The following is a 20,415-nucleotide window of genomic DNA, read 5'->3' as shown; positions in this document are numbered from 1 at the left end:
GGGGACAGCAGGCTCGTCCGTGCCCCTCGTAGAGCGTTTGCGCTGGAGCTGGGGCCCCCGTGAGCGCCGCTGAGTACCCGCCTCTCAGGCAGGCTCACGTGCTGGGGATGCTGAGCCGTGACCCAGGCCTTCTTCCCCTGTGGGCCGCCACGGATGTGGTCGCACCTCAGTGTCAGATCCGCACAACTGCTAATGTCCTGCGGACCCCGGGAGGAGGGGCAGGGGTTCGTTGCCGTGTTCTTCACCAGCGGAAGAGCTGGAACTCCCTCGCGGAGACAGTCGCCCATTTTATTCATTTAGGCAGCGTCAGAAGCAGCTTCTTGCCCGGTGTAAATGTGCCTGCTGCGGAAGCGGGAAAAGGAAGGGAGGGCTTTGTTTTAAATGTCACTGCTTATTATTACCTTGTTGGAACGATTCTTTTTTTCCTTTTAATATTTCCACTTTTAATTTATTAGGCTGATATTGACAAAGAAACCATAAGTGCTTTATTTATTTGTTTAATTAGTTCATTTTTGGCTGCATTGGGTCTTCATTGCTTCGCACAGGCCTTCTCTAGTTGCAGCCAGTGGGGGCTACTCTTCGTTGCGGTGCGTGGGCTTCTTCTCATTGCGGTGGCTTCTGTTGTGGAGCACAGGCTCTAGGCGTGTTGGCTTCAGTAGTTGTGGCATGCGGGCTCAGTAGTTGTGGCACGCAGGCTCAGTAGTTGTGGCTCGCGGGCTCTAGAGCGCAGGCTCAGTAGTTGTGGTGCACGGGTTTAGTTGCTCTGCGGCATGAAGGATCGTCCCGGACCAGGGCTCGGACCCGTGTCCCCTGCATTGGCAGGTGGATTCTTAACCACTGGGCCACCATGGAAACCCTGGAACGGTTCTTTTCACCCCCTGCAGACACAACAGGGAGTTCTGCGGGCACACTCTCCCTTTGGGTTTGAGACGCCTTTCCCCGGAGGGCTGTTGCAGAGGGCACTCAGAGCCCACCAGAAGTGACTGTCCTGGGCTTCTGTCCAGACAACCTAATATGCGGGAGTGACCTCCCCCGAGAGATGGCCACTCCTGCACCCATTGCAGATGAGGAAACTGAGGCACAGCATGTTCCTGGCTTGCCCCCTGCCCATGTTCAAACTCAGGCCTGTTGGACCCCAGAGCCTGAGGACCCCAAGGCTCCTCCCAGGGCACAGTAGCCTGAGGGAACTGGGGGCCCCAGGGGCTGCTTCGGGCTCAGAGAGGCTGCCTGTCGTGGAGACACTCATGGGGATTGTCTGGTTGTGTCAGGGCTAATCTGTCCCTGCTTCAGAGGCTCAGAGGAGAACTGGCTGGTCCCTTCCTGGCCTCCTTCCCTGGATCCGGAGTGGCCCCAACACCCCACCCCTGTCCAAGGTGGCACGTGGCGCCCAGTGCCACCAGGAGATGCTGTTTCTCCCCTTGAGCAGGTCACCCCACTCTTTTTTTTAATATATATATATGTATTTATTTATTTTTGGCTGCGATGGGTCTTCTTTGCTGCATGCGGGCTTTCTCTTGTTGCGGCGAGCGGGGGCTACTCTTCATTGAAGCGCGTGAGGCTCCTCCTTGCGGTGGCTTCTTGTTGCAGAGCACAGGCTCTAGGCACGCGGGCTTCAGTAGTTGTGGCATGTGGGCTCAGTAGTTGTGGCTCACGGGCTCTAGAGCGCAGGCTCAGTAGCTGTGGCTCACGGGCTTAGTGGCTCCGTGGCATGCGGGATCTTCCCGAACCAGGGCTTGAACCCGTGTCCCCTGCATTGGCAGGCGGATTCTTAACCACTGCACCACCAGGGAAGCCCCAGTCACCCCACTCTTAAATAAACTAGTCATCCCCTGGGCGGATTTGGATGTGTGACCTAGTGGAAAAGTCCCCAGGCAGCATCTCAGCACTTTGGACCACTCAGGGCGGAACGCATCTGACCACTGCCCCATGGAGCGCCCTTGAGCACGTGGCAGGTCGTGCCTGCTCTGGCAGTTTCTGAGACAAAGTGAGCAGCAACCAAGCTAGACTCGGGCTGGGGTCGTCCCCTGCTCAGATGGGCCCCCAGTATCCCCGGCTCTGACCTCTGTGCCTGGGGGAGGGTGGAAGGAGCCCGGCCTTGCTGGGCTGCTCAGGCTGAGGGTGGCCACGATGCTAGTTGAGGTGAAGTGTCTACAGAAGTGTCCCCATCCGGCTGGAGTCTGCAGTGGCCCGCTGTCCACACAGGGCTACGTGTTGGTTCAGGCGTGATGGGGCGCCCGCTCTCGTGGGGTTCCCCGGCTGGGAGGGAGGCAAACATCAGACAGGCCATCAAACGGGTTGGATACCCTGAAGGAGAGGAGCTCTGTTCTAGAAAGAGAGCGACTGGGGGCGCCCAAGCTGCCGCGAGAGGGTAGACTGGGCTGGGCAATGGGGCAGGGGCGGCGTGGGGTCTGTGGGGTGGAGGTGTCTGTTCCCACAAAGCTGGGACCCATTGCTGGCGACCCTCCACCACTGTGGACGGGCCGCTCTACACTCTTGGGTGCTGGGGGAGCCTAGTGAAGCTGCAGTGGGTGGTGGGAGCGGAGGAGGCAGGAGGTGAGGGATTTGGTGGGAGCCTTCCCAGCATCTGGGAGCTGACGAACCGTGGACATGGCTGGAGCTGCCCTGAGGTGCTTCGGACCACCCCATCCCCAGCGAATGGCCACAGACCCCAGAGTGCACTTTCTGAGCCGAGGGTCAGGGAAGGGGAGGCCCTCAGCAGCACGGGGGTCTCTCCTTGTCAGTTTCAAATTGGGTCCCAGCCCCTCAATGACCTAGTCCATCTTCCAACTTTCAAGCACCTTCCCGTGGTGGCCAGCCAGTGGTAAATAAAGCCTGTGGGCTGTGAGAATAAAGATGTCACCATCTCTGAGAGGTGAAGAGGCTGGTGTTTTGGCTATAATTGAAGTTTTCCCGACTTTTAAGAAGTGATCAGGGACTTCCCTGGTGGTCCAGTGGTTCAGAAACCACCTGCCAATGCAGGGGACAGAGGTTCAATCCCTGGTCTGGGAAGATCCCACCTGCTGTGTGGCAGCTAAGCCTGTGCGTCGCAACTGCTGAGTCCGCGTGCCACAACTACTGAAGCCGGCGCGCCTAGAGCCCGTGCTCTGCAACAAGAGAAGCCACCACGATGAGAAGCCCGCGCACCGCAACGAAGAGTAGCCCCTGCTCGCCGCAACTAGAGAAAGCCCGTGCGCAGCAACAAAGACCCAACGCAGCCAAAAAAATTTCAAAATTTAAAAAAGAAGTGATCACTGTGTCTCCTGCCATGAGTGACACTGAAGATGGCATCCTCTTGTGTCTAATGCTCATAATCAACTTCTTCGTTGTTTGAAATCACTTTTGATTAGAAGTTTCTTCGGATTTCTACCTGAAATGAGACGTGATTAGCCACATGGTTGGTGGGGGGGCTTGCACAGGAGACAAAGCAAGGGTGTGTTTCCATTTGTTCTTTGAACAAACGGTCACTGTTGCAATGCCCCGAATTCACTGCCCCCGCATCCCTGCCCCTTGGCCAGGGAGTTCTGGCGGGTTTCCTCTTGAGGGGCAGTCTTGTCCCTCCCTGCCTCTTGGCTCATGGGCCCCAAGTCTTCTCTCTGGTCGTGGGTGAGAGGGTGCTGGCTGGCACTGGGGGTGGCATGATGGGGACAGGCAGGGACGCCTGGAGACCCTCGGGGATGCCCACCTCCCCTTCCTGCTCCCCTGGAAGCGGCCCTTGTGGGCCGTATGGGGGCTGTTCCCAGGGTGGGCCCAGGCGCTTTGCATGCCACGGATAACCACTCCCGCTTCTGGCTGCCCACGTGCTCACCACCCTAACAGCCACCTGCTGCCCCAACTTGTCTGTCTTCCTGGTCTCTAAACATGTTTTGTGGGGGCCTGTCTCCATGGAGCTGGGACATTGGGGTTCCCGGGGTGTTAAAAGGTCCCTGCAGTCAGCACCAGTCAGACTTGGCCAGGGATTTCCTTGAGCCCAGCCCGGAACCAGGCTGCATTTGGGATGGTGGTCCTGACCACCTGTCAGTGGAAAGGATTAGTGCTGCATCAGGGTCCAAAACAGCACTGCTGGCGGTAATGACCGCACTGCATGCCTCCTGCCACCAGGCAGGAGCCTCGGCACCTGGCTCGTTTCATGTCAGCCCCATAGTTACCCCGTGAGGCAACTTGTTTCTGTTTATACGAGAAAAGCTGGGCTCCATGAGATGAAGTCGAGGGACGGGAGGCCGAGGCCAGTGGTAGTTGGGAGCCCGTGACCAGGAGGGTGGGGGCGGAAGGGATGCTCTAGGGTAGATATTCAGGACTCAGGGGCATGGGGAGTGCAGAGAGGTTGGGGCAGAGTGGAGGGAGAGCGGGACCCCCAGCACAGTGTTCCAGGAACGTGTGACTGTCTACAAGGGAAACTGCTGGTGTGGATGGTGGGGAGCACCTGGGGGCTCTGACCGTGGGCGGGGCCGCGGGGGTGTCGTCGGAGGGCAGATCCGCAGCTCAGAGGAGAGCGCTGGTCCAGTGGGCAAGACCGACGCGGAGGGCAGCCTGACGGGACAGACGCAGTCCCTCTGCACAGAGGGTAGGCAGACGTGGGCTGCAGTGCAGACAGTGGCTCCAGGGGGACTCAGGACCATGGTCAGCGTGGCAGCTTGGCCTGACGGTGCATGTGACGCTGCCCTCAGACCAGCACCGGGAACGCTGGAGCCAGGGAGCTGGGGGGTGGGGGGATGGGGCCGGGGAGGGTGGAGGAAGGTTCTTTAGTGGCGCTCAGAGCAACTTGGTGGGGCAGCCGTGTGGCTCCAGTGGGACAAGTAAGGCCAAAGCATGGACAGTGCAGATTTGTCCTTAATCTGCGGAGGGACCTGAGAGCAGGTTGGGGGCTGGCCCCCGAGGGGCAGGACTGACTGGAAGCATCCTTCCAGCAGACGCTGCCTCTCCCGGGGAATAGAGACCCACGCTTGGGTGGCCACCAAGACCCCTTCCGCTCTAAATGTTTCTGTAAGTGAAGGAAATGCCCTCACTAACTAGAAAGGTGAACGCTCAGGGGGCTCCGACGTGCTGTTGTTGTGATGTCCTGGCAGTGAGCGGGATGGTCTGTGCTGTCTAACCGACTGTCTTCCAGCACCCTCGGTACTGCGGATTTCTGCACCCTCCCTGCCCAGCCCGACCCGGCCGCCTGGCCGCCCTGGGTCGAGGCTTCCCTGACCCGCTGTCTGTGCTCCGCAGGCTGTGTCATCACCATCTCTGGGCGTGTGACCTTCACCAGCAATAAGTCCATGGAGATCGAGGTCTTGGTGGATTCCGACCCCGTGGTGGACAACTCCCAGAAGCGCTACCGGGCCGCCAGTGCCTTCTTCACCTATGTGTCCCTGAGCCAGGAGGGCAAGTCTCTGCCTGTGCCCCAGCTCGTGGTGAGTGGCCCCTCCGGCCCGTGCGTCCCTGGGGGCAGCTGCCCCTGCTGCTGGGCCGGCCCGGTCGGTGCTTGCTGGGCTCCCAGGAGAAACCGAGCTACATGAATCCATTCTGGGCAGCTGGGTCCACTCAGCTCCTGAGGGGCCGGCGACCTTAGCTGCGGGGCAGGTCAAACGTGAGGCCCCGTCCCTGCGGACTGTGGGGGAGGGACTGGGCAGACAAGGTGAGAGGCACCCCTTACGAGCTCCTTGCCGTGGGATAAGCACGCTGCCTTGCGGGTCCTGGCACCGTGTACAAGCGCTAGAGTTGGGGTGAGGACCCTCCCAGGGTGGGCTCTCGAGGAGGCCCTGGCCTGCGTGTTCTGCATCATGGGGCCAAGCCAGAGCCCTGCACCTCGGGGCTGGGCGTCTGGGCCTCGTGGCCTTTCCCTGCCCTGGCTCCCCAGCCAGGCTCTGCCCTGGGTGTGCAGAGAGCAGTGGCAGGTGGGCGGCCGCCACCGGGAGCAGGGCTGGGGGCTCTGGCCCACGCACGGATCCTGGCAGGTCTCAGCCCCCAGCAGAGTGTGCTTGGCTGCCGTCCTGGGCTCCACAACCCAAGAGGCTGCTATTGGAGCTGTGGCGGGCGGGGGCGAGGGGGGCACAGGTGAGTCAGTAGCATTTTCTTAATTTGGAAAAGAGAAGCTTGGATTCACTGAACAGGTAAGGGTTTCCCTCCCTCTCGCCCCCGGCCCCCTCCTCAGCTCTCGGCCCCCGCGGGCCCCCAGCGCTCAAGGCCACGATCCCCGGAGACTTCCAGGGCTCCCACCCCCTCACGCCCGCCCCACGCCAGACCCCCATCCACGGTCTGGCCTCGTCCCTGCCCTGCCTTTCTCCAAAGCACTGCGCCCCACCCCCCCGCCCCAGCTTTCGGGAGCTGCTCTTTTGCCGGTTGCCCCTCCCCCACTGGACTGAGCTTCCAGAACTGGAGCACATGTGCTCCTAGCGACTCACTGGGGCTGGAACAGTCTTGGCGCTTAGTGGGTGCGGTTGGGAAAATGCATGAATCCTGCTGTATGCAGGGCCTGAAGCCAATCCCAGGAGGAGAGACAGGCAGCGTGGACACTCGGGGGAGCCGGGGGAGCGCGCTGGGCCGGTGGCCTCCACCTGAAGTGGACGTAAAGTGGTGCCCGGGGAGTGGGCAGGAGCCCCCAGGAAGGCCAGTGGGGCAGGGGGCCGTGCTGGGCGGTCGTGGGAGTAATCCCAACACCTTGGCGCGTGCTAGCTGTCGGGGAACCCGGGAGTCGGGGAGCCCGAGGCAGCCAGCGTCAAGGTGGGGCACGGGGCGGGGCAGGGGGGCGAGGGGACCCAGCTCAGAGGCACTGGGCGACTGTGTTGGATGCAGGAATGAACAAGTGAACAAATGAACGATGCCTCCAGGTTCCCCTTGAGGCTGATGACAGCTTTATGAGCCTCACACATTCCTTACCTATGCCGGTCAGGGCAAGTGCCCCCGCCTGGAGGGCGGCCCTGTGCCCGCCGGTTCTGAGTCCTCTGCCTGCTTCTCTCGGCCACCCTCAGCCCAGCGAGGCTGAGGCACTTGGGGAAGGTCACACAGCCGGTCCGTGGGAGCCTGGGTGTAGAGAAAGCCTCCGTTCAGGCTGCTCCTGGTTTGTCTTGAGCCAGACCCTGTGTCCGTCACTAGGGGGCCTGGAGGAAGCCAGAACCCTGGGCGGTGGTTGAGGTGCGCGTGGTGGCTGAGGTGCAGGTGCTGAGCCGAGAAGCCTGGGGAGGGGCCGGGGGTTAGGGTCCCGAGCGACTGACGCTTGTGTGGAAGCGACTGGCAGGCGACTCAGGCCCCCCGCCAGCCTCCCAGGGCCCCTGCAGCGTCTGCTCCCACGCAGCTCCTGTGCCTCCTGGCAAAGAGCACGTACTGGAAGCCTCTGTAAGGATAAACATACTGCGCTTTGGAGCACTTCCTCATCCAGGCGGGCGCGAGGCCCCTGCTCGCTCGCCTGGCCTGCTGCGGAGTTGCTGACCCCCCAGCCCCGCTCCTCTCTGGGGCCTTGCAGGCCCACAGGGGCAGGGCCTAGGTTTGGTAGGGGAGCCGTCTGGCCTCGTCAAGGCCGCTGCCGTGGCCAGAGGAGCCTCGGCTGCCCGCTGGGCCCTTTCCTGTCCCTCCCCCATCCTCTGCGGGCCACCCCCCACTCGCTCTTTGCTGGCATTGGGTCCCCACCCTGGGGCTCCAGTAAGTCGGGGGGGGGCGTGGGGGGAGGCTGCACAGGGTAGGGTTGGTGAACCTGGCCTTAAAGGATGGGGGGCTCCACCGTGTGGAAGGAAAGAAAGGGGAGCCAGGGTGGGCACCGTCCTCAGGCAGGCTCTGCACCGTCACCTCTACACGTACGACCCCAGGCTGCTGGAGAAGGGTGGAGGGTCCGGCAGCCTCGGCCTCTCCCTCCCGAGACCCCAGCGCTGGAGCCCCCGGCCTCGCATCCCTCCTCCTCCCCACCTTCCACCACTGCCCCCACCAGGAGGGGCCCTGGGCCCGCCTCGTCGGAGCACGAGGACCAGGGTGCCCGTCCCGCCCTCCATCCTGATGGCTTAGCAGGATGGCTTCCACCCCGCCTCGGCCCCTAGGCTGATGCACGCGCGTCCCCACGACCTCTGTCCACAGGCCTGACCTCCTCCTGCCTTAACCTTCGCCACCACGTGTCTCTGGGTCTCAGACCCCTCCCTCTGGGGACCTTGCTGCTCCCTTGGCCCCCAGATGCGGGCTCGCCCTCGTTCTCCCCCAGACCCTTGTTCCATCTCTCTCCATATTGCCACAGGGACCCTGGGGGACACCTGTCGGCACAGCTGCCCACAGCACCTCCCTCCTGGATGCTGAATTCCCGCCCCACACAGGCAAGCCCTGGACCTCTGTCCTCCCCGCCTCCCCAGCCTCCAGGCTCCAGCAGGGTGGCCAGATCCAAGGACACTCTCCGTCTTTATCTCACTGGCCTCTCCCTGGCGTTGGCACATCTCACTGAGGGGGCCTCTGCTGAGTGTCCAGATGGCCACCCCATGGCCCCGAAACACGGGGCCCTGACAGATCCCAGCCTGCACGCTGCCCTCCTTGGGCGGTTGGGACCGGGCCCCGGGCCTCCGTGCTTTACTCTCCCACATGGGCTGCCATGGCTGCCTTTCTCCACAGGGTCTCAGCAGGCACTTCAAACGTAACGTTCCGAACTGAGCCGTTGTCCCCCAGCTGCCTCCCCACAAAACTCCCACTCCTCCTGGTGGATTCCCTCCCGGCGAGCCTGGGAACCGGGCCGGCCCCTCCCTCCCGCTCAGCCCCAAGCTGTACGCCCTTCCCCATTCCTGCTGCCCTCACCCTGACTCTGCGCTGCATCCCGGCAAGTTTTTCAGAACAGAATTGCGTTGGCCTCCTCTCCCACCTGAACTGCTCAGCAGCTCAGCGGCTCCTCGGTGCCCTCGGCACGGGGTCCAGCCAGGCCGGCCACCTCTGTTCCTCAAATCCCAAACTCAGTCCCGCCTCAGGGCCTTTGTACTTGCTGTTCCTCTGCCTGGACACCTTCCCTCAGATGGTCACGACAGCAGCTCCTTCCACCGTTTCTCAGCTATTTCCTCCTTTGATGACCTTCTCTCCCCTCTCTGGATAAAGCCTTACTCCCCACGCCCACCCCATCACCCAGAGACTCTTTGCCGTTGCCTGGAAACCGGCCTGGAGTTGGTGGGAGAGAGAGCAAAAGGAACTGAGAGGGCTGGGGGCCGAGCTGGCCTCTTGTAGCGGGAGAGGAGGGGCAGGGACACACCCGAGGCCCTCCAGCTGCTGGAGGGCAGGCCCGGCCCAGGACCAGCCTTCCGGCCGTCCGAGCCCTTTCCTCTACCGTCAGCCGAGGGAGAGTGGGGCCTGCGGGACACCCCAAATGGCCCTGAAACCAAGGATAGCCAAGGAGTCGGGACCATCTTCATTTTGAAAAGGCTCCCACAGAGTACATGCAGGTGGACAGGGTGTCCCGGCAAGGTCTGCATTCCGGCCGTAGCTGGCTGTAGTGTGTGCCCGCCCAGGAGCCCAGGAGCCCAGGAGCTGCCTCGGGCCTGATTGGAGCTCTCTATGGCTACCCGCTCCGCCCTGCCCGCACCCCAGAGCTCAGGCTGCTGGGGAGACCAGTGCCGCAGCCAGGGTGGAGGGGTAGCAGTCCGGGCTCAGGGAGGAGAGCCTCCGGCCCCGGGCTCCAGTCCACACGGAGAGCCCTTTGTGGAGGAGCCCGTGACCTTCCCAGAGCTGGGACGCTCTCATGGGGCCGGGCTGGTCTGTGAACCCTGGGGGCTGTCTGTGCCCCTTCCAGAAACCTAGGGACCTGGGGGTCGGGGGGTCGGTGCAGGAGGGGCTGCAGGGGGTTAGGGGAAAGTCACCTGCTTGAATGAAGGGGAAGGGAGGGTGACCGAATTCCCAGGTCTGAGGGGCCGGTGGTTGGCAGTGGCCACATCTTCCCGCTGGCCGGCTGCATGTCGATCCAGGCTATTGTTGCTAATTAAAGATGGGCTTTGATTCTTCACTGAGGTGTCCTGGGGCCCACCAATGCGGATAAAAATAGCCTCTGGGGGGTGGGGCAGACTCCCTAGCCTCCAGCCCAGCCTCTGCAGCGCTCACTTGGGAACCACCGACACCACGTTGTCTGCCTCTCAGCCCACGTGTGCCCGCGTCGGGGCTCAGCCCTCCCCACCCCGCTGTCAGCACTTATCCTCCTGTCTATTTTTAGCTCCCATCCCCAGGGCCCGGCTGACACTAAAGGCAGCGTGGCTGCTGGAGTTCTTCTTGATGAATATTTTAGGCCGGGGAGGGCCTACTGCACCGCGCCCGCCCGGCAGCTGCCGGCACTTGCAGGCTGCTTAGAGAGGCAAGCGCGGGACGCGGAACCAGCCAGGCCCAGGCCCTGCCTCCTTCTAAAGGCCTCCCTGTGACCGTGCCCTCTGACCTCGGGGGTGGCGGACAGACCCACACCACCTTCCAGCGCTGGAGAGGTGGTACGGAGGGACGTGGGGGAACGCCCCGAGGTGGCTCCCTGGGACCCGGCCCCAGACTGGCCCCAGCACCTCCCAGCACCTCCCATGGGCGACTTTCCAGCCCAGGTGTGGGAAGCCCTTTCAGTCTCCAGAAGCGTGAGAACCCGATGGACGGACCCCGTGTTGAAGCCAGAGCAAGCCCGTCCTGGGCACAAGGCCGGCCTCCGTTCTCTCTGGTTCATATGCGGGCGCTGCAGCCCCCGAGGCCCCAGGAGACTCGCGTGCGCGAGAGGTCACGCCCTCGACAAGGGAGAAGCCTGGGCTCCATCGCAAGCACGCAGGTGATGTGGGTTTTGAGCGAGCACGTTCACAGCTGCTTCTGTGGGTCACTTGGAACAGAAACGCTTTCCCCGGCGAGCCGAGCGGCACGGCCAGGGCACGTGGAGGCAGAGGGCGGAGCAGGGTCTTTCCGAAGCCGGTTTGCTTGGCTCCCAGAAAACCCAAACCACAGAGCGGCCTGTGGCACGGGGGTCTTGGCCGCTGCTTGTAGACCCTCGCCTCCCAGTCCACATGGACAGCTGGCGTGCAGAGGACAGGGGCCTGGACCCTGGGGCCTCCGTCGTCAGCCACTGAAGTGACAAGTCGGGATGAAAGCGGCGGCAGTGAGGAAATCAGGGAGGCAGCCGGCCTTCCCTCTCGCAGCCGGTGGAGCTCCGCCAAGAACGCGGCAAAACATGTGCTTCTGCGCCTCCTCAGCTGTGAGCGCTCCCCGCTGTACATCACCCCCGGACCTCGGGTCACCCTCGAGGGCCAGTCGCCACCAGGTTTCCTGAGCGCCCACTCCCTAGGGCCAGGTGCCCGCCGAGGCTATTCTCTGTCTCCTGGGAGGGAGCCAGCAGGGTGGATGCCCCCGGTGCCCACAGCAGCGATGGTCCCATGGGAGGCAGCTGAGCGTTCACGAGATGCCGACCCGCCTCCCCGGTGGGTGTCAGGGTGGGTTGTCCGAGCCCACAGACAGGCCACAGTGACAGTGATGGGCAGGGACTCGCCCAGAGTCCAGTGGCCGGCCCTGACGTGGAGTCGACCTGGAGCAGACCCTGAGCCCCTTGGCCATGGCAGCCCCTTCCTGTCTCTGAGCCTCCGTTTCCCCACTGGAGCCACCCCGGGCCGGCAGGTCCTCTGTGGTCTCGGCACCATCTCCGTGATCTAACCAGAGAGCTCCTTGCTACTTTGCACCGAAGGGGAAGCACGGGGCCAAGGCTTCTGGCAGTGGGCAGCTCCTCGATCCTAGGACCCAAGCCTGGAGGTGAAGGGGCCTGGAATGCTCCCAAGGGCCCGGTCCTTGAGATGAAGCATCAGCATCAGAGGCAGCCACCTCCCCCCAACCATGGCCAGGCCTGCTCTTTACAGCCTGATATGGTGAAAGGACCATACATCCCACCCCCAGGGAAGGGAAGAGGGCCCTCACATGAGGCTTGTTTTGGGCTGGGGACCCCAGGTGGCCCTACGGCTTGGGGAGACACCTCTGTCCCGGACATTGGGTGTGCTGGAATGATTTCTACTTGCTCCCTGATGTAAGAAACTCAGACGTACTGGAGCACAGCAGGACTGACTCGTCTGTTCCTGGAAGGGTCCGGGGAGCCACGTCAGTGAGGGAGGCTGTGCCCTTGCTGCCCGTCCACAGGAGCGAGTCGGGGACTAGAATATTCGTGAAGCTTCTTGACCCCATGTCCTCTCTCTCTCTCCCTTGGCTTTGGATGCTTAGCAGGGAGTCTGCCTTGTCATGGGAAAATGCCAGAATCCTGAAGCTGCTCCTGTCCCCTGAATGGGTGGTGTTTGGGAACTTGTAGTGGCCTGTGAGTCCCACCTGCCCCTGGAACCAGGGGTGTGCGTACCACAGGGGGCGTGGATGAGAGGGTGCCGCCCCCGCCAGCCTGGCTCTCACCTCCGTTCTGCCATAAGCCCAGACTCTTCCTCTGACCTTCTTAACCCGTCCAGTCTTCACGTCTCCTGAAGATCCTGTGTCCCTGACGGCTCTGGGCTGGCCTCTTAGTGGAACAGTAGTGCTCTGGAGAACACTCAATTCAAGTTCAACAGTCAGCTCTCCAGAAGAGGGCCCAATGCACCAATGACACACTTCTCCTCGTTAAAATGTTGGTAGGTTCTACCTCTGGAACATCAGCTTCTTGTTGCTTCAGTGCTGTGTCTCCAAATCCAGGAGACCCCAGCTGTTGTGATTTCTATAGAAGGTGAAAGCCCGAGGCAGGCTCTCAGGGGCACTGTTAGGCCTGACCCCGGATGGTGCCGGAAACACGGCTGCAGGAAGAGAGGCCCGTGGGCAGAGGGTGCAGCGGAAAGAGGAGAATCCCAGCTGGAGTCAGGACAGCCTTGATGCACTGCGGCCCCCCTGGAAGGTGACTTCCAAGCTGGGGAGAGGACTGTGAAGGTCACTGGGCCCAGGCAAGGGCCACGGCCACAGGACCTGAGAGGGTCTTTCAGGAGGGTGAGCTCACGCCTGGTGTATCCTGGGGTGGACCACAAGGCTGCCCCACCATGTGAGAACCGTGGCTTCTTGGCAGCCTTGTGCTTTCTCTGTGAGGTGGCGTGGAGTCCCCTGGCAAAGGCCTGCCAGGGACAGGGACACTTCTGAACCCCGTGCTCAAAGATGCAAAGAAGGGGCTTCCCTGGTGGCGCAGTGGTTGAGAGTCCGCCTGCCGATTCAGGGGACACGGGTTCGTGCCCCGGTCCGGGAAGATCCCACATGCCGCGGAGCGGCTAGGCCCGTGAGCCATGGCCGCTGAGCCTGCGCGTCAGGAGCCTGTGCTCCGCAATGGGAGAGGCCACAACAGTGAGAAGCCCGCGTACCACACACAAAAAAAAAGATGCAAGGAAGAAACAGACCCCGGAGCCCCGCAGTGGGAGGAAGAACGTAGAAGGATCTCCCCGCTCATGTGCATACCTAGAATCAGAGAACAGCATGCCGGCCCTGCCAGCAGGAGACGATGTGCTTCATCGGGGGCGGGAGGGGGTTGTCCACCCCAGGTGTGCCGGACGCCCCACCTTGTGCCTCTGTCACCAGCGCAGGCCCCTGCCGAGCCCCTGGGTGGTCTGAGCCTTCTGGAGTTGCTTGGGGACAGAGGTTGCCTGAATGTGTCCTTTGAGCAGACTCTTTGACACACAGTCACACTGATTTGGCCTTCTTGCTGCAGTCTTCGTTGGTTTGCTCGTTCACTCAGCAAATGCTTTCTGGGCCCCGCCGTGTCTCAGGCCCTGTGCTGGCCTCAGACAGACAGCAGGGAAGACGCCGACACGAGTGAGCACACGCAGGGCCAGAGGCTTGCAGTGAGGACGCTGCCCCTGGCCGGGGCCCAGCCCGTGGGAAGGGCTCAGAAAAAGGCGGTGAGGACCTTATGGCTGTCGTCTGGTGGGGACAGCCGTGTCCACACAGCTGGTACAGGGGCCAGTGCTGCGAGCAGGGCCTGTGTCCCCTCTCCCAGTGGAGACTGGTACCCGTCGCTGCCCTTTCCCAGGCAGCGCCCGAGCTCCCTGCCTCTTCCGTAGCCTCCTCTTGGCCCTTCCGCAGGGGAATTTCGTGACCGCACACGAGGGCAGTGATTTCAGGGGCTGAGCTGGTGCTGTGGGGTGAGGGGAGCCCCTGGCAGGGGTGCCTACAACTCCCCATGGTGGTCCCATCATTGGAGGCTCGGGGCTGCGTGTGCCGGCGGCGGCGGTGGTGAGACCCAGCCTGCGGCCGCTGGGAGCTAAACCCCCGGACAGCGGCTTCCCAGGTGCCCAGCCCAGCATCCCTGGGGTCGGGGTCTGCAGGTGGAGCTGCACTTGGGGGACACAGCTGCCTGCGGGGCTGGGGACTCCTGGACACCACCACGCACAGAGCCCCTCGCCACGCCACGCCGAAGGGTCCCAGTAGTTGGAGGATGTCTTAATTGCCTTCAGGATTGTCCCACGATCCCTCTTGTCTCCTGTTATGAGGACCGGAGAGGCTGTGCTGCATGGCTTCCTAATTAAGAAGGTCTGCGTCCCTCAGGCTCACAGGAAGTTGTTATATCACCACTGGGAACCCTCTTCGCACCAGACGTTCGTTAATTACAAAAAGGACAAGCTCTTGATTTTACTGAGGGTGGAACTTAGTCACTCACCCTCCCTGCCAAGTTCCAAATGTGTGTTCTGGAAGCACAGAAAATGCAAAATGGAAAACATTTGGTTTGCACTGACGGGAGCCCGGAAGACAGCGTTGGCAGGAAGCGCGGTGGGGGGAGAGGGGGAGAAGATGCACATCGGAGGCCCGGAGCCAGCGGGCCGGTGGGAGCCAGCGGGGTGCCCGGAGCACAGAGGGGCCGGCCCTGGGACCCTCCCCTCACCCCCACGTCCCTGGGGCTGTGTGACGTTCCAAAGGCCCGGCTGCCTTAAGGTGACCCCCGGGGCCATTCGCCCTCCTCCCAGGGCAGTGGCTCTGGGTCGGCAGACGGGAGCGCACTTGGCCTCTAAGGCCATTCGTGATGACAGTTCACGGGCGTGCATGTGCGCGCGCACACACACGCGGTGTGACGGCCGTGCACGGAGAGCGGCCCGCGCTGGCACTGCAGGAACGCTTTGCCACGTCACCTCCTTGAGAACCCCATTTTACAGGCGGGAGGACCTGGCCCTGGGGAGGTGGGCAGCGTCTCTTGAGGCCACACAGCAGGTCCCCGTGACCCTGTGGTCCTCACCACCCCTCCACTGTCCCTTCCACCAGGCAGGTAAACAGGGGTCACCATGCCTTGAGCGGCCTGTGGGCCCCTTTGCTGTCACCTCTCCTTTTTCATGCCCACAGGAGGCCTCCCAAGGCTGGAGCAAGGGTTGCCGAGAGCCACTTGCGGGGTGGGGGCGTCGTGAGCCCTCCTCCCTGCCAACAGCTTCAGGCACTTGAGGGGAAATGTGGTTTCCCATGGAGGAGCTTTGTCCTTCTCCCCGTCACCGCCAACCCCCATTAAAAACAGCAACAGCCAACAACTTATGTATTTATTTACTTTGCCGGATGGAGGGGGACGGGCTGCGAGGAGGTGAGGAGGCGGCCGCTGGGCCGTGGGCGGGGCTGCGTGCGGGGAGCCATCTGTCTCCTTCTGTCAGCTCCGTGCCCAGCAGGGAAGTGGTGGCCCCTCTTAGTCACTGGGCCAGGAGAGCTGTTTATCAGAGCTCGTGGCCCTGGGGAGGCCGAGTGTCCACCGGCCAGCAGGGCAGGGCGCCCACCTCCACAGAGAACAGAGGCTGCTCTGCTCACCTCTGGCTCTGTTTCCCCCTGGGGTGGCGGCCAGGGCCTGTCTTCATAAACGTGTGCCCTCGCTGGGCACCTTCCAGGGCAGGCCGGTGAGGAGGGCCGTCAGCATTTGGGGCGGCAGCACCGAATCCTCAGAGCCTGGAACGCGCAGCCCAGGCCGCCGTCCCCAGAGGCGAGAAGAGGGATGAGCCCTCGTCTGGCTCCTTCCCCCCAGGCCTGGCAAATGGCTTGGCCACGCTCTCCAGCTGGCCAGCTGCCTGTACATCCATCATCAGGCCGCGTGAGGTCTGTCCGAGGGCAGCTCCTGGCTGATGAGTTAGCTGCAGAATGTTGACCGTCAGAGACTCAGGGCAGCAGCTCTGAGGCCCAGTGCTGGGCGCAGGCCCCTCCCTCCACTGAGCAGAGCCTAGAATGTACCCTGTCTTGTACCTGCACCTTGGCCTCGGCCCCTCCTCAGGTCATGCTTTGAGAGAAGAAGCCAGAGCCTTTGGTGCACCCGTTCTGGACACGTGGTGGCCTGTTGGCTGCCGAGCGGGTGAGTAGCTGCAGTCGTCTGGGGTGACCCGGTAGAGGGCTGGGCTCGTCACAGCTGCACATCAGGGCCTGGTGGGACAAGGGGAGGCAGGCGAGGCGCCCACCCTGTGCGGGCATGACCCGGAAGTGGACACCCCGCCCGCTGCCCCAGAAGCGGCCCTGATGAGGACCCAACATGGTCCTCCCCTGGCTTCTAGATGCTCTGCGTCCCCAAGATGTTCACCCCTCACTCCCAGAGCTTATGACCTAGAGAGGGCTTTCCTCGTGAGTGTGCGGAGAGCATGGGGGTCGTGGCCCCAAATGTGATGGAAGGGCCGGCATTCTTGTTCGTGTTTGTGGAGATCCGGAGGACGCTCGGGCAGCCGCATGTGGCCCACTGGCACTCACAGGACCTGGCAGAAGGGGAAGGCGCAGCGCCGGTCTGCTGTTCGCCTCTAGTGCCCAGGCAGCTCCTCGGGGAGGCGCCTGGCTCCAAGGCTGGGACGGGAACGCATCCCTGCCCCGCCTTGTCCCCTCCCGGATGGAGAAGAGCCACGGGGGCTGGGCCGCTGCAGGCCCAGGGGGCTCCAGGCTCATTCTGGAGGGTCACCAGGGTGACACGGGAGGGCCACTGCGTGCCCTGCTGCCCACCGACAGGCCCGCCCCGAGAGCCCGTCAGCACAGGCTGGTCTGGAGGGCGGCGGCAGCGCAAACCGAGGCTCTGCCCCTTAGCGGCTGTCGCTTGGGCTGCTCGCTCAGCCTCTGCCCCGCGTCCTCATCGGTGGGAGGGGAGCGCGACAGCTCTGGACCCCTCCTGGGTTGTTACACAGACTCTCACGGGCTGGCTGGTGCCCGCACGCCTTCCCAGGAGCCCTCCCCAGGGCCGGCCCTCGAGACCCCCTTGCTCCACTCTCCTTTGCCTTTGGTCCCTGCCATTGTCACGTTCCTAGTGCTTTGTCGGCTACCTCTTTTCCCGTGTGTTGTCAGCCAGCGGGTCAGCTCCCCAAGGCAGGGCCCCGCAGGGGGTGGTCTGTGTGCTTGTGGGGAGTGCACGCATCCAGGCCCGGGCGCCGTGGCAGGGAAAGTGCCTGGTTTAATTCAGTGAGCATCACTCCCGCCCTGGTGCCCCTGCCTCATGTGCCCGGATTTGGGTAGGGCACCACCCCGCTGAGCCTTCCCTTTGACTTTCTGTAAACTAGGATGGCACCTGTACCTCTGGGGTGCTTTTCAGATAAAATTACACGCCGTACAGTTCCCCTGCTTAAAATGTACAATCTGGGCTTCCCTGGTGGCGCAGTCGTTAAGAATCCGCCTGCCAATGCAGGGGACACGGGTTTGAGCCCTGGTCCAGGAAGATCCCTCATGCCACGGAGCAACTAAGCCCGTGCGCCACAACTACTGAGCCTGCGCTCTAGAGCCCACGAGCCACAACTACTGAAGCCCTCACTCCTAGAGCCCATGCTCCGCAACAAGAGAAGCCACCACAATGAGAAGCCCACGTGCCGCAACGAGTGGCCCCCACTCACCACAACTAGAGAAGGCCCGCACGCAACAAAGAAGACCCAACGTGGCCAAAAATAAATACACAAATAAATTATTTAAAAAGAAAAAGCAAGAAAGAAATGCTTGCATTTCTTTAAAAAAAAAAAACCAAAAGACATAGCGCACCGCCAGTCTTCGTCCCTCCCCCAACCCCTGGCCACCACTAATCTGTGTTCTCTGTCGAGTTGCCTCTTCTGGACGTTTGTGTAACTGGGCTCACATGTGAGGTGGGCCTTTGTGCCCAGCTTCTTTCTCCCAGGGCTGTCGGCCAGCTCTGAGGGCGTGCCACAAGCTGACCTCAGGAGAGGGTGGGCAGCACTTCCCATTCGGCCACCCCCAAGATGGGAGTAAGGTTCCTTAGGAAAACGGGTCCCTGGCTAAATCATTGTGGGACAGCCCTGATTAAACACCGTTAAACAGGTTTATTTGACTTCAAGATTTTGACCTGTGTGCATCATTAGCTGGGAGAGGCTAATTAGCATTCAGGTTTCCAGCCCTGTTTGGCCACAGATCATCAAGAAGGCTTCATCCCCCTTTTGGAGCCGGGAGACAGAGACCTGGGATGCAGGAGGCCACAGAGCCCGCACTCCTGCCGCAAGTTGGCAGGCAGTGGTGTCAAAGCAAACGGAACAGTGGTGTGTGTCCTCGAGGGGAAGAACCCAAGTGCGCAGTGTGGGCGGTGCCGAGGGGTCCATGGCCAGGTGCCCGCAGAGGGTGGGCTGCTCCCCGGGCATCTCCCGGGCCCAGCAGCCCTTCCTCAGTCCCAGTGCCAGCTCCCCCCCACCCCAGGCCCTGGCCTCACGTGGGCCATCCTTGCCTGACAGATGGGACGCCAGCTCCTGAGCTCACGCCAGCAGCTCCACGGGGCCGTTTGCCACCCTCCCTGCTCCCTGGAGCCCCAAGAGCACTTGGCTGATGACCCTGGCACTTAGGGACCCAGTTCTCACCCGAATGCCTCATCTGCTGATTTCCAAGACCACTGACGGGCTGGAGAAACAGGAAGCCCATCTCGCGAGGCAGGCCCTGGCTCCGGGGGGCTCTGCAGAGGGCCTGATAGCCGCCCCCTCTTGGTCCTGCTGCCTTACCCAGGCCAAGCTCACACTCTCTTGCTTCTGAGAAATCGTTTTCTTTCTAATAAGCCCTTGCCTTCTTTCCCCTGCCCCCGAGATGGCAACTCCACCAGCTAGAAGGAGGGCCTGCTCCAGAGCCCCAGCAGAGAGGGGCGGGTTTTTAGAGCTGGCAGGAACCTTGGAACGTGGTCCAGACCCCCCACTGCCCTCCTCCAGCTCTCCTCTCAGCCAGCCCCACCGGGCCCCGACTCCCCGGTCCCCATCTCTGGGACCCCATAGGCACTGATGGGGTCGTCTGCGAGGCAGGCAGGAAGCCCGGCTACACCCCTCCTCCCACTAAGGAAGGCCTGTGCCTTCGGGCTGCAGGTGGATGGGAGCCACAGGTCTCCTCAGCCATGCCAAGCAAGTTCCATATAGGGGAGGGGGAGGAAAAAGCCCCCACTGTTCTAGCCTGGTGGCCTTGACCTTGCATTCTTGGCCGCTTTGGCTGTCCCCCATTTGGAAGAGGGATGGAGATGTGGAGGGGCCAGGGTCCTGCTACCCAAAGTGCTCTGTGGGCAGCAGCATCGCATCACCTGGACCCGTGTTGGAAACGGGTCTCAGGACTTCCCTGGTGGTGCAGTGATGAAGAATCCGCCTGCCAGTGCAGGGGACACAGGTTCGAGCCCTGGTCCGGGAAGATCCCACATGCCACAGAGCAACTAAGCCCGTGCGCCACAACTACGGAGCCTGCGCTCTAGAGCCTGCGAGCCACAACTACTGAGGCCACGTGCCACAACTGCTGAAGCCCATGTGCCTAGAGCCCGTGCTCTGCAACAAGAGAAGCCACCGCAATGAGAAGCCCGTGCACCACAAGCAAAAGTAGACCCTGCTCGCCACAACTAAGAGAAAGCCCACATGCAGCAACAAAGACCCAATGCAGCCAAAAATAAATAAATAAATTTATGAAAAAGAAAAAGAAAAAAAAGAAACAGGTCTCAGCCTCTGACCCCCAGACCCACCGGGTCAGAATCCACATTTACAAGATCCTCAAGCGATTCATGCATACGTGAACATTTGAGAGGCCCCCGATCTAGCACATTCTGCCTGGATGTGTGCAGAAACCTTGGGCTGGGCCCAGCAGGATGTGGACTTGTGTTCGTGGGGTGCCTTGGACAGCAGGGGCTGGAGGACTCGGGGGTCTTGCCGGCTTAGGACTGCCTGCTGAAACTGAGAACAGTTTATCTCCCTGTGCTGTTTCAAGTCAAACTGAGTAGCTTCAAATTTTATTTTTAAAAAGTCAGCCAGAGGTGAAAACAGAGCAGGCCTCCAATAAAGTGTCTTGGAGCTTCCCTGGTGGCGCAGTGGTTGAGAGTCCGCCTGCCGATGCAGGGGACACGGGTTTGTGCCCCGGTCCGAGAAGATCCCACATGCCGCGGAGCGGCTGGGCCCGTGAGCCATGGCTGCTGAGCCCGTGCATCCAGAGCCTGTGCCCCGCAACGGGAGAGGCCACAACAGTGAGAGGACCGTGTACCACCAAAAAATAATAATAATAAATAAATAAAGTGTCTTGGAAAAGCCACCATTTCCCACGTCTGCCCCGAGACTCTTCAGACAGGAACCGGAACCACTATGAGGACCACGATCCTAGTGCTTC

The 20,415-nt window shown here is 61.9% G+C and overlaps 1 protein-coding gene across 1 annotated transcript in view; it reads left to right on the top strand.

Annotated features, from left to right (window-relative positions):
* Positions 1–20,415, top strand: part of ACOT7 (acyl-CoA thioesterase 7) — a 92,634-nt gene that overhangs the window by 70,749 nt on the left and 1,470 nt on the right. The window contains exon 8 of the mRNA XM_060079530.1: positions 5,209–5,393. Coding sequence (XP_059935513.1) covers positions 5,209–5,393 — 185 coding nt within the window. The remainder of the gene's footprint in view (positions 1–5,208; positions 5,394–20,415) is intronic.

Source organism: Mesoplodon densirostris, chromosome 2, assembly GCF_025265405.1.
Source record: "Mesoplodon densirostris isolate mMesDen1 chromosome 2, mMesDen1 primary haplotype, whole genome shotgun sequence".
Classification (NCBI taxonomy): Eukaryota; Metazoa; Chordata; class Mammalia; order Artiodactyla; family Ziphiidae; genus Mesoplodon; species Mesoplodon densirostris.
Note: the sequence above shows the minus strand (reverse complement) of the source record. Positions and strands in the feature narration are given on the sequence as shown.